The sequence below is a fragment of the Calypte anna genome, chromosome 11, assembly GCF_003957555.1.
Source record: "Calypte anna isolate BGI_N300 chromosome 11, bCalAnn1_v1.p, whole genome shotgun sequence".
NCBI lineage: Eukaryota > Metazoa > Chordata > Aves > Apodiformes > Trochilidae > Calypte > Calypte anna.
Window position 1 is genome coordinate 15,678,528 of NC_044257.1, and position 13,661 is coordinate 15,692,188.

The window sequence follows — 13,661 nt, forward strand, 5'->3', positions numbered from 1 at the left end:
GCTTTTCATCTTCCTTACAAAAAAAAGAAAGGGGAAGCAAAAAGGGAAGCAAAATCCACAGATCCGTACATCTTATAAAATAACAGGTTTTATTTTGCTGTGTTTCATTTCCATTGAGTGCAAATGACCATAATTCTCATGAATTAGCTGGAGAAAGGGTGAGAGGTGTGTTACAGGAATGAGTGTGTAGCTGTAGCCTCCTGGTGTCTGACTGCTTTAGAGCTGCACATGTGCCTTGTTTGACATCATCAGCTTGGGCTGAGTCAGAGGGAACTTCTCCTCCTCATTCATTTTTGGTGCTGGCATCAAGAGAATAAAGCTCCCCCAGACTGTGGGTGAGGAAGCTGTGTCATCTTCATCGTTGCCCAGAACTCCTGGGTTTTTGACGTTTGAGCCTTTTTAAGCTTGTCAGATAAAAGACCTTGTCTTAAAATGGCACCAGGGGTTCATCTGTCACTGCTGTCAAATGCCCAAAGGAAAGAGCATGGACTTTATCTCCACTCCACCCTCCTCAAAAATTGAGATTAAACATCTGTTTCTTCAAAAGAGAAAAAAAAAAGGGGGGGGGGGTAGGGAAGCTCAATATGACTCCTTTGTTAAACAGTGGGACAAGATATTGTAATCTCTAATATGACCCAAATTTAGAATATTGGTTGCACACTGGTGCCAGTTCTTCTGAGCAACTTCTGTCTTATGTATCCCTGTTGAATTTTCCTTGTGAACTTCCTTACCTTTACTCTGGTCAAGTTTTATTACAGCAAGAGTAATAAGATTTTTTAATGACTGGAATGATCAAGCCATCAGCCACTGCATTTGGTATGGAGAGCACAGCAGAAGTATAGACACACATGTTGGGAGGATGGGGGGGCAAATGTCAGAAGCTCAGAAATTTGAGTCTTGTTTTGGTTTTTGGTTGGGTTTTGTGTTATTGGGTTTTTCCCCAAGTGACAGGAGCTGTTCAAGATCAGAGCTGTTTTGTTTGATTTGCGTGAAGGGAATAAAAAGGCCATGGAATTAATGATGATACAGCCTCCCTCCTTCTTTATACTGAAACAATGGGTCCTCTGAGTGGAGGCTTCCCTGCAGCTCTGGAGATTGGAACATTAACTATAAAATTTCCAGCAGTCCTCAGTTTTGCAGAGTTATGTCTTTTCACCCAGTGTTGGAGACACTGGTGATTATTGGCAGGAAGTGTAACTTTCCCAATATCTTCACTTTTTGGCAGGTCCACTCATGTTTGCTGAGTGTGAGGGCTGGCAAGGACGGCTGGTTCCAACTCTACAGCCCTGGAGGAGTGGCATGTGATGATGATGGAGAGCTGTTTGCCAGCATGGTATGTGTCTGCAATAATGTGAGTTTAGTAACTTCCTTGCAGTAAAGTAGCTAATGTGTTGTTGGCAATAACAGGATTTGCTTTCTTTTGTCAAAGATTATCAGAACTATGGTTCTGTAAACCAGAGATGTTCACCAGGAAACCTAAATCTTTACACCGTATCTATTGAACTTCCATGCAGTCACAATTTGATTAACATGTTAGCTTTCTCTTTTTGAATTTTGGTGTATTTTTTCACTGGTAATGCAGTGCACAAACCCATGTATGTGTGTGCATGTATTTTTGTATTTATAAATGTGGTTGTGTGTCTGTATAAAAAAACTCTCAGAGAATCTGGAATACTGACAGGCAGGGGAGACAGACTGCACATCCACACCTGTACTTTCCATCTATAGGCTACCCTGGAATTTAAAAACAATACCATTGAATTAATCAAAGGGTGGATAGGTAAACACAAAAATGTGTTAATAGTTTCTCTGCCCAATTACATTGTTGTGGGGAGGTTTAATTAGAAACCAGCATTCCATTTCCTGCAGTTATTTCTTTCGTAAGTCTTTGAAGGACTAGACAGAAAATAACAGGTTTTCATCACTGATGCTGGCACTGTCTTTCTGTGCAACCTGGCTAAAGTCACGTAGGTCTCACTGTTTATTAATTCTCCATCTAGCTAGTTAGATGGAAATTATACTACTTTTCTTTCCCTGATAAGGGGAAAAGTAATTTGTGAAAGGGGGCTGTTGGGTATACAGTGAAATGACTTTCAGGAGCATCTCCACTTTGTGCATATTTATGTCCCACACTTAGGACATAAGGAATATCCATGCCTATCTAGACTCCTAACTTAAATTCAGGTGGATCAGACACCATTGAAACAGATGATGGAGGAAAACTGTTCACAAAAGGTTTAATTCCTCTTCACTGATTTTCTGTCTCCTGTGTTCAAAAAGAAAATTTCTTCAGAACTGTTTCATCTTTCCTAAGAGCTTTTGTGGAACGAGATATTTATGAGCAGCAGGAGATGGTGTGCATGAGAAAGCACAATGGTAACACACATTAATATGCAGTACTCTGTGCCCTTTGCAAGGATGTTGATAAATACTTAAAGAGATGCCAGTGACTTACCATAAAGTTCAAAAAACATCCTGTTCTGAGATGGACCCAACATTAGTGTTTGCATCACTGTTTTCTATTGGTCCAGAAAACCTCCAAAAAAGCTTAAAGATAACTGCATGAAATGAAATCCTTTTTGGCTTGGAAGCATGTTGGTTTTAAAGGTCACCAGAGCTGATGGATACCTAAGGAAAAAAAAAAAGATCCTGTGTTTTTCTAAAGTCCTTGGTGGTAATGAAGCAATGAGGAAGAAGAAATGCAAGGTAGCATAGGATCTGCATAGGACTGACTGCATTGTGGCATGGTTTGCAGTATTTTCAGCAGCACTGAATGTGGTCCATGCAATACCATGAACCAGGGGGACCACAGAACACATTTACAAGTTTGTTGCAGAGTAGCACTGATGTTGAGTCTACATAATGGAGCTCTTACTGTTCCAGGTCATTGGAAGCTAGAAATTCTCACATAGTGCTCTGCCAGCAAGCTGGTGAATCAGCCATCTGGGACATAAAATAAGACTTTCTGCAGCTAATCTCTAGGGCTTTTAAATGGCAAGGAATATTGCCAACTTTTTCTTGTGAGAAAAGAATCACATATTTGATTTGGACGAGTGGCTTTGCATTTCTGCCATAGGTATTACACTGTGATATCATCCATTTCTGGAGGCAGGAGAGTGTCTGCAAGACTTTTGTCAGGCAGGGGACTTGAAGGCGTTTTACTCAAGCTCTTCTCAGCATTTCTTTCCTATCAAGGAAAGCTGAGCAAAAGGGGAAGCAAGATGATAACCTAAGAGCATGAAAGCCCATGAAGTCATTTCCGACAGTGCTCAGGATTCCTGGATTTTTTTCCTTTCCCAGTCAGCTTCTATCTTTCCTTTCTGAACAGGTGATTTTGTGTGTCACCACTCCTTAACCAAATTTCAGATTGCCAGCACCATTGCCTTTTACCTGGCCATCCAGCCCACACAACCCTTGCTCACCAGCTGGCATTGCCAGGGAAGCTGGACCAGAGGCAGATGCCAAAGCAGAAGCTCTTGTGTTTCCCTTGAGGCTCAGCATGTTTTTAGGGGCAGTGGTACAGCTGCTCTGTTTTTTCCTGGGGAGCCTATATGAGGCTTGGGGACTGTCAGCTGAGCTCTGAATTTTGAGGAAAACTCCCCTTTTCCTCAGATCTCACTACACATAACCTTTGAGAAACTGCAACCATAGTTATAATGAGGGCTGGCCTTGCATTAGGTTTGTTGCAAATACTTATATTTATTTGACTCTGTAACAATGTCCCTTCCAGAGGTATATGTGTTTCTTAGGCTTACACTTCTAATTTTAGCTCTGTTTTTCAAATAGGTTCATATTTTAATGGGATCCTGTTATAAAACAAAGAAGTTCCTGCTTTCGCTGGCAGAAAATAAATTAGGACCTTGCATGCTACTGGCTTTGAGGGGCAACCAGACAATGGTAGAGGTAAGCCCTGAACATATGTACTCATATAGATTTACAAGAAGTATTCTGGTTCAGTTTCACATTGCCTTTCCCAGAATTATATCTAGTGGAACTACAGAAGTTCAGCTCTCTGTCACATCAAACATGAGCAGTGAGCAGTTTTGTTTCTCTTCATTAAGTGGAAGTGATTTTTGTTCTGCAGATATGAGTGTGAATTACATGAAAGGTGGGTGCAGGAGTTTTTGGAGAGAGGTTATTTGCTATAATTCAGTTGGAGAGGCTAAGATGGGAAATAAATGGCCATGATGGTATAGGCTGTGGTGAGGGGTCAGAATTCAGAACCACAAGGTTTTTCCATTACTAAATGCCTGAGGCTTATCTTACCACCTGCAAAGTGAACATTGCACAAGAAGTGCATTTACAAAACCTTATTTACGTGCATTGATACACATTTTTATGTGCTTACAGTTGGTTGTTTTTGTTGCACCAACAGTTTTATGAATATTTTTCTGGATTTCTTTAGAGGAGTTTCTAGATAAATGTCAGTGTATGTTTGAAATGGAAATAGAGGGTGATTAAATAGGTGGAAGGAGCTGCAATTTTTCATCGACTTAGATCTGTGCATGCTAATTTAATCCAGTAAATAAAAGACTGTACTGCATAAATTTGAATATAATGTTGCTTGATTTTTTTTCTCTCATTAAAAATAATTAAAATTACGTAGGGAATAGAAACTTTGCATTTTAATTACGATGGCATGATATGTAGCTGAAAGGAGGGGATACCCCCTGGAATCACCCTGTGATGTCAAACCTGCTCCTGGCAGTTCCTTGCCCAGGGGTGAGTCAGGTGTGTTCCCTGTGAGACGGGGAGGGTGCTGTGGCCACAGCAGGGAGCTCCCAGGATCATCATCTCTTAGGGGCCTCTCTGGCCTTTCCCCATCTGGCCTCATAGAATGGATAATTTCCCATTTATTCTGCTTACACAGAAACCCACCCCCCCCCAGTACTGAGGGACAAAAAAAATCCAGCACTTTGGGAGCTGCTGCTTGGCTGTTTTACTTGTGTGTAAATCTGCAGCCTGGCCCATGTACCTGGGAAATAGTGGAGAGATTGTACCTGATCTGAAGAGGGCTGTGGCATGAAGCCATCTTCCAGGACTGATGCAAAGTAATTGCACCTCTCAATCAGGGAATGAGCACTAGTGGAAGATAGGGTAGATAGGCTGACTCTCAGAGATAAGAGTTCATCCTTTACAAATAAATAATTGGTTTCTTTTCTCAGAAGGTCAGTAAATGTTGCTAAGCTACTTAATCTATCCTGCCTAATGCATGCTCTAAAAACTTTCCCAGTTATTCATACTAAGATCCAGGTGTAATTAGTCTATTTGGAAGAAAGAGAATGTGAGCCCTGCAGTGACCACTCTTCTCTCATTCTGATGCCAGATTTTGTGTTTGATGCTGGAATACAACATCATCGATAACAACGACACCCAGCTCCAGATCATCTCTACCCTGGAAAGCACAGACGTGGGAAAGAGAATGTATGAACAGCTGTGTGACAGGCAGAGGGAGTTAAAAGAGCTGGTATGTCACCCTGCATGCAGGATTGCCATAGCACATTGTGGTCTGTACTCTCCAGAAATGGAGGCACAAAAGAAAGACAAGTGGGGTGTGAAATTCCCAGTTAACAACAGGATGGGAGCAGTATTTGGAGCGTTTTACTGTGAATATATGCGCTGTTTGATATTTACTGATGTGTCTAATCCCATACTATGTTTATGAATGATATTCAATAACCTGCTTAGAATCTGTGGGAAAGAATAAAGGTGAAATCTGCTGTCTTCAGATCTTAAAAGTCGGCTTGTCAAATTCTGCCACCTTTTGACATATGAGTAGCAAATGGTTCAAGTGCTGGCCAGCATTTCTTAACGCTTTGACATTCACCACGTTTCACTGAGATGGTCTCTAGGTCTAGTTCTCACAGATAAAGCCTATGAGGACCTTTCCTTTTTTTTTTTTAATGGTTTTAAAGACAGGATCTACAGATTGAAGATAGATTTGCTCTCACTGGCAGTTTTGCACCTATGCAGACAAACCCACAATCTTTCTCTTCCCTCTTTCACATTTATATTTATCTTCCTTAACCTTTGCTCCCAGCCTAAAAAGTACATGCTTTTTTTTGAAGTCAAAAGACTTATTTTATCAGCTGCATGGTCTCGCCCCCTTTGCTCTCTCAGTATCCAGCATTTTAAGGCTGTTTCCTTTAAAGTGAAAGTAACCAAATAATAGCAGGCTGAATCAGACAAAATGCTGACCCATGGCACAAAGACCACTAGCTGCAGTTAGTGGATGTCCCCTGGGTAGCAACAGGCCTGCTTCTAGCACAGTCAGACAAAAATCTGTCAGTGCTGAAAAAGTGAGGGAGAGGTAGAAGGGCTGGCAGGCAGCTTTGAAATTGAAGCAGGGTTTGCTGTAGTGAAGAGCTTGCTGTCCTTCAGCTGATCTGAAATGTAGAATGGCAACTTGTTTGATCAAAATACCTTCTCTCTTACAGCAAAGAAAAGGTGGTCCCACGAGATTAACACTGCCATCCAAGTCCACAGTAAGTTAATAATGTCAATAGGAAAACAAGCTTTGTCTTTCCATATTTAAACACTTGATTTATGTTTGCCATGTGGCGCAGTGGTTTTTTTGCTCAGTCCAGAGGGGAGCCATTCCACTTGTTTTGTCAACACAACTAGAGTTTACACCAGTAAGGGCACATTTCTGCTCCTGGGTCTGTGCAGAAGTTTCCAACACCAGCACAAGCATCAAACTGGCAGATTTATACTGGTGTGCAGGATCTGATGGTAGATTTGGAGACAGAATTGTGCATATAAAAAAGAAAAGCAGACTTCAGGGTGGCAAATTCTGGCTCTTAGACATGAAAGCCTGAAGGAGATATATCTGTTGCAGTTTAAGCCTAAACCCAGACTGTCTTCACTGGCCAGGTAATGGTCCTGAGCACAGTTTGGATCTAGAACTTGCACTGAGATCTTCATTAAGTTCAAATCCCCACCTTCAGCATTTCTTCTATATTTATTTGCCTTTGAGTCTCATAAGGAGACACAGGCAAATAAAATTTTTGTCCTAATGTCTGGATACATTTTTCCCAGGGTGTGTGAAGCAATGCTGCCACAAGAGCCCAGCTGCTTGCCAAACAAACAGAAACTTCTCTGTGTGGTTCTGTTACTGTAAACAAGTGGTATAATGGTGCAACTCTTGCTGGTTTAGAGTATCAGTGACAGCACTGCAGATGACTGCAGGCTGAGGAGTCAATAATCTTGCTTATCAATCTGTTGTTTGCTTGCAGGATGCAGACCTGGCCCGCTTGCTAAGCTCGGGATCTTTTGGAAATTTGGAAAACCTCAGCCTGGCCTTTACCAATGTGACGAGTGCTTGTGCTGAGCACCTCATTAAACTGCCTTCACTCAAGCAGCTGAACCTGTGGTCAACTCAGGTAAGAGCTTTGGAGACTGAAACTCAGAGCACAGGAACCTGTGCTGACTAATTCTGAAATTTCACATTACATCAGCACAAGAAGAGTGTGAGAAGGGGCTTGCACTGAATGAGTTTGTCCTCGTGCTATTTTAACAGGTCTTTTCTATGGTCTAGCTCATCTTGTAGGCTGATTTTTATGCTTCCTTTTTTTTAAAAAAAAATTCTATTTTCTTTTTAATTATAAAAGAGTTGCTCCTACCTTGTGTTGAACATGCCAGTTAGCAAATGTTGTTACTGTGTGCTTTGCAGAACGTGTTCATCAGAGAAGTGCTTATGCTTTCACCCACTGAGGATGAAAAAAACTGATGCTGTGCAGCTCATCTGGTCAAGCAAAACCCAGTTCTGTGCAGTGTAGGCAGCACTGAATGCTGATCAACCAGAATTTCTTTAAAACCAACGCCAGCAAAAAGAAACTTAAGTAATAAATGAAATAGAAAGGAACTATATTGAGAATATTGTTATTTTGTAAGCAAAAAGAGGCCAAGTTAGCTGAAGAAGTTATTCAGCTTTAATTGAAACAGCTTTTAAGATTAAATTTTTCTTCTGTATTTCCCTGATGGTTTTGGTCTCTGAGGTTCTCCACTGAATAGGTTTTGCTGTTTTCTGTTAGTACCTATTTGTAGTGCTTGCTGACAGTATGATTATTCTCAGTGCAACCACAAAAAGCAGCATTTTTTTAAACTCAAATGCCATGTAAATATCTTTTTTGTTTTCCTAATTGCTTTTGTATCCCAGAAATTTCCTTTTTGTGTGGGGGAGAATCTGGAGTAGACTCTGATTGCTCGCTTGTTTTAAGACTGCCTTGTATCTCCTCCAGATTTGTCCTAACAATGTAACTTTCAGATTTGAAATTTTTGATACTTCTTGCTGAAAACGAGTCTGATTTCCCAAATAATAAAGAGCCCGATTTTTGTATTTTTTTTTTTTTAATTTAAAGGAAAAAAAAAAGTTTACATTCCATTTGATTTTGTGATACCCTGGTTTCCATTAATCTAGACTTGTAGAAACAGCAGAAACTAAGTGGGTCAATAGAACAATTACCAATCAATAGCACATTGTTCTTGAGACCAAAATAGCTAATTAATACCACTTGCATTATGCTTTTTTTTGGTGTGTGATGTGGTTGGGAACCGGCTGAGACTGCCACAACCATCTATAGCCTGGGTGGGAGCTCTCTCCTACAAAGTCCAGGCTTCAAAGGCACCATTCTAATGAAATGATGGCCTGCGGTTAAGTGCACACAAGTCGGTGAATTTTTCTCTTCTCTGTCTGCAAAAGTGGGATAAAAACCCATTTGCTTTCTCTTCTGTCATCTGAGATTGCAGCAAACAATCTGAGTGTGGCTCTGAGGAGGTTTGCAGAGGTGCTTGTGCACCCTGCTCCTGCCTTAGAACCGCTCAGGCTGGAAAAAAAAACCCTTCAAGGTTGAGTCCAACCTCATCCTGACCTTATCACCCTATTGCTTGGTTTGAAAACCATTTTTCTTGCATCCCCCCACAGTTTGGAGACGCAGGGCTACGGCTTCTGTCTGAACACCTCACCATGCTGCAAGTGCTCAACCTGTGTGAGACTCCGGTCACCGACGCGGGGCTGCTGGCACTGAGCTGTAAGTGACCCAAAATAAACGGCGGTGGAAAGTTCTGTGGGTTGGGAGGAATTCGCATGGGGTTCAGACAGAAGGGTTATTTGCTTGGCTGCCACATGGCTGCTGCTTCCGCAGGGATTTAGGAGAGGCTGTGGTTGTGTTGGGGTTGACATTCTCTCCTCCCTGCCCACCCGAGTGGCCCCTTCAGCTGCAGGCGGGGGGGACCGAGACAGTGATTTGAGCCTCCCGACCCAGAGTGGCCTCCTGTGGCCTTGGCTGTCCCAGACCTCACTCCTGCCTCTGACCTTACTGATGACCTGTTCTCCTAGGACTTCCCAGCTTTTTTCATGCTCTCTCCTGTGGATGTCCCTTCTGGGTGGTGTTGGGAGGGAACATTGCAGAGCAGAACTCACCAGCAGTAGTCAGTTCACCAACCATGCACAGGAGGTGTCATGCTCTCTGGGGTTTGGTTTTTTTCTTCCCTTTTGAGGAGGTGAAACTCTCACTATTTTTAATAGGGGGAGGCAGAGTGGGGCCATCTTTGCAGCATTCAGGGTTCTCACCATAGCACAGTGACACCCTTTCCTACATCCAGCAGGGTGTTATCAACCTGGCTCCTTGGGTTTAAAGGGCTCCTTTAATAGGCTTGATCCTACCCAGACGTGCCAGACAGGCCAGTAGTAATGGCTCATCTTAGGAAACTATTCTGCTAAGTACTGGAACCTAAAATGGAAATGGAAGGGAGGGAGGGGACAGGGAGGACTTTGCTAGATCAGTGTGGCCCCTGCGTGCACCGTGCAGAGCGCTGAGAACGGGCACTGCTCAGAGTAATGTGCAGGAAGTTGGTTATGAGAAGTTGCCTGAACTCCTTTGATGTCAGCCGACTTAAGCATATGCTTAATGGCCCTTCCTAAATAGGGACTTTTTCCTGGATGAGGGCCCAAACAGCTGTTTATCCAGTCGTACTTCTATATTTTACACAATTCAGCTTTTTCCTGAGAGTGCTGCACATAGCCCTGTCCTGTTTATGCTTTGTCCTACTGATATCTTATGATAATGCAGCATGATCATAAATACCTCTGTGTTTTCTCTTTTAGCCATGAAGAGCCTGTGTAGTTTAAATATGAACAGCACCAAACTTTCAGCAGATACCTACGAAGATCTCAAGGTATTTCTGAATTTCATCCATTAAAGATGAGAAGTAGCTGACCCAGAAAGACTTACAGATTTAGCAAGCACATGGTGGTGGTTGTGCCTAATGCAGGGAGAACTTGGCCCCATGGAGTTGCATAGCATAAAAGTCATCTAAAGAGGGGAAAGTGGGTTATTTTGGGCAGATAATGACTGAAAGCATTATTCTGAGGTTGCTGGCTTTGATGGACTCAGGAAACATTCAATACGCTGAATGGATGAGTGTGAGATGGAAACTGAATCTTTCTGCCAGTGCTTCCAACAGTAAAGGTTTCATTAATAGAAGCATATCAGTTGTTTCTGGTAAGGATACACAGAGAGGTAAAATCCTATGCACGCCTCCACAGCCATGTCCTGTAACAGGACCAAAAGCATCGTGGGTGGACAGCATTACAGAGCTTTGATTCAGAGTGCAAAGGGATCATTAAAAGCACTGAGGAAGGTGCAAGTTTATTTGGGCACCTCTTGGACTGGAACTGGGCTTTTGACAGAAACACCTGCACAAAATGCTCAGTTCCTGAGCCTGATGTGTAAGGTGTCTGGTGTTACCATTGGTGCTGTCAGTTTACAAGCACTTTGGCAAAGCTGTGTGAAGCACTAGAATGTAGCTGTGGGAGAGCAACAGCCCCAGGTGGTTTCAGACAAAGACTGCCTGAGATGCTGTTGCTTTTGTGATTTCACTTGGACTTTGTCTTCCCTCTGATATTGCTCAAGTTGCAGCTCCTGAAGTCTTGCCTCAAAAACCCAAGTGCTCAAGATGAAACTCCCCATTATGTTGTCTCATGTGTTGAAACCTTAGACTGTGCCAGGTTTAGTCAAAAAGGTCATGACCTTGGGTTGAGTTTCGGACTTGAAACAAGTCCTGAAACTGCTCTGCTTTCAAAATTCACTGCAAATGTGTGCCTTTGGTTGTGGCTGTAGAGCCAGGGCTCCCTCAGGGATTCGGTTGCAATGCTGCTAGCATGGATTTCAAGACCAAGCTTTTAAAACTTGTGTCACAATTGGATATGCAAAGAAAAAGTCCTCGGAATAAACAGCTGTCTTGCAGATGGGTTCACACAATGGAGCTTGTATCAGGCCCCAAGCATTTACAGACAATCAAGGTCAATTCTGTATTTGGCCTGGGGCTCTGAAATTGAGTCTATTGAAAGGCTCTTCCAGTCCAACCCCTTTGCCACTGACTTCAGACCCAAATGCATATTTTCCTAGCTGGTTCCCTCTGCTCTGGTATTGCATTAACAGTCCTTAGCAGCAACACCAGAAAGTCACTTGCCAGGGCAAACAGCAAAACTGGCTGTGAGCAAAGCCCTGATGATTGCAGAGAATTAAAAAAGCTGAGAAAACAGGCAACAGGCGTGCGTCACTTTTTCCCCTCTCACCTCTTTCCTTGAGATTTATCTTGGTGGCCTTTTTTTTCTTTTTTTTTTTTTTTTGAGCTCTGTGTGTGTTCAAAGGGAGGGTAATAGTTTCTTTCCCTGGGGCGCATGGTTGTAGGTCTGTTGAGAGCAGCTCAGACTTCAAAGAACGTATTTTTGATACAAATCTTTCCTTCTTCTCCCCTTGGCCTGCGAGAGGCATTTGGGGCACAAGCCAGTGATGACATTTCCTCTCCCCTCCATCCCCCACCCCACTGAACACACTTGCACACACACAGACACCCACATATGTACCAGGCAGGCTGAACCAGACAATAAATAAACACCCACTACTGAAGTCATTATTGCCTAACTGAAAAATTATTTGCTGGCAGTGTCTGTAGGATTATGAGTGGCTCTTATCAAAATATGCGTGCACATAAATCGAGGAGTGTGAGGTAATAATGACTCTTAGAAACTTCCAGCTCCTCAATTATGCCCTGGCCTAATTAAACGTGTTTGTTTGTTTTGAGAGAATTAGCCATACAGTTCTGGTCAGAGAGCATGGGAATGGGATTGACAAGGAGGAACAGTGCAAAGAGCACATCCCCATCTGCCTCGTGCAGGGTAATTCAGGAACAATAAGGCCAAATGCAGTGGAGTTATGGAAAGGAGACCACCAGGACACCTAAAGTTGCTAACACTCAGAATTTCTCCAGTATGTGGAGGGAAAAATCAAGCAATGAGGTGGTGTGGAGCCTTCACAGCTAGAGTTTGACAAACATATTCACAGAATGTCTGGTTGGAAGGGATCTCAGGGATCATCTGGTCCAAGGATTATTTCTAGGTAATAATAACAGAGTTTAAATGAGGTGGCCCAGCACCATGTCAAGCTGAGTCTTAAAACTGTCCAATGTAGGGGAATCCACCTCTTCCCTTGGAAGATTATTCCAACCTGTTCTCATGGTGAAAAATTTTCTTCTGAAGTCCAATGAGAATCTCCCCAGGAGTAAATTGTACCCATTACCCTTTGTCTTTTTTATGTGAGTCCTTGTGAAAAAGGAGTTTGCATCTTCTTGGCCAGCCACCCTTTCTGCACTGGTACAGAAATTTTGTTAAACATTTGTATAAAAACTGAAAGATCTGAGTTTGATCTGGACCTTGGGAGCCGGTGCATGGTTTTTACCCGTTTTTGCCTCAGGTGTGACTTGGTCCTGTGTGTCTGTAGAGTCTCAGCATCTTGTTCCTTCCTGCACACCTCTGTGCTTCAGCTCCCTGCTCAACTCCTCTCATTAATCCTGACCTTTTCCTCCCCTCCCCACAGGCTAAACTACCCAACCTGAAAGAAGTGGATGTCCGCTACACTGAAGCATGGTGAACTCTTCTTGCCTCCAACTCTTTTGCTTCTCGTGAGGGAAGGAAAAGATTTTTAAAACAAACAGAGAAAAAAACAAAACCAACACAAAACCAAACCAAACCGGAAAAAAAAAAACTTTTGGCTAATTCCTGTAGAGCAATGAGTCCTGGGACTTGGTGGTAGGAGTCGTGGTTGTGGGGTAGAGGAGTGGTGTTGTGTGTGTTGGGGTGTGGGGGGACGGGGCAAGCCTGGACCCAGCCAGATTCTTTCAGCTTTGTGATTTTGGAATCAAGATAATTTAAATCGAAAAGGAGAAAAAAAAAAAAAAAAGACTTTGTAGCAGCAAGAGGATTATAAAGAGGAAAAAAAAAACAAAAACCCAACACCTTTGTGGATTTTCTTTGCCTTTGTGTTTTATGCCGTGTGGAGAAAAAAAAAATTATATTCATTTGTCATTATTTACCTGGGTTTCTTTGGCTGGCACCCATCCAGTCAGAACTCCTATTTCACCACTTTTGCTCCAGCAAATCAAACTTACAAAAATCTCAAGAGAAGAAAACCAAAACCAATATGATTTTCACCTCCCCTCCTTGTCCTTGCAGTTGTTATGCAAAGTAATTTTGTTGTACATAAGATTTACATAATGCACCTATTTAAGAAAATGGTTCACAAATAACAGGTCTGGGACCTGTCTTTTATTTATGAATTGTTAATTCTTTTACCCTTTTTTTTTTTTTGCGTATAGTACTG

The 13,661-nt window shown here is 42.4% G+C and overlaps 1 protein-coding gene across 8 annotated transcripts in view; it reads left to right on the forward strand.

Annotated features, from left to right (window-relative positions):
* Window positions 1-13,257, forward strand: part of CMIP (c-Maf inducing protein) — a 129,452-nt gene extending 116,195 nt beyond the window's left edge. For 6 of the 8 annotated variants that reach the window (XM_030457638.1, XM_030457640.1, XM_030457641.1 and 3 more), the window contains 8 exons: window positions 1,226-1,351; window positions 3,787-3,903; window positions 5,327-5,467; window positions 6,438-6,485; window positions 7,236-7,382; window positions 8,924-9,029; window positions 10,106-10,176; window positions 12,879-13,257. In XM_030457638.1, coding sequence (XP_030313498.1) covers window positions 1,226-1,351; window positions 3,787-3,903; window positions 5,327-5,467; window positions 6,438-6,485; window positions 7,236-7,382; window positions 8,924-9,029; window positions 10,106-10,176; window positions 12,879-12,932 — 810 coding nt within the window. In that variant the 3' untranslated portion in view covers window positions 12,933-13,257. The remainder of the gene's footprint in view (window positions 1-1,225; window positions 1,352-3,786; window positions 3,904-5,326; window positions 5,468-6,437; window positions 6,486-7,235; window positions 7,383-8,923; window positions 9,030-10,105; window positions 10,177-12,878) is intronic. The other 2 variants (XM_030457639.1, XM_030457643.1) reach the window with 1 other exon arrangement.
* The last annotated feature ends 404 nt before the right edge of the window (window positions 13,258-13,661 follow it).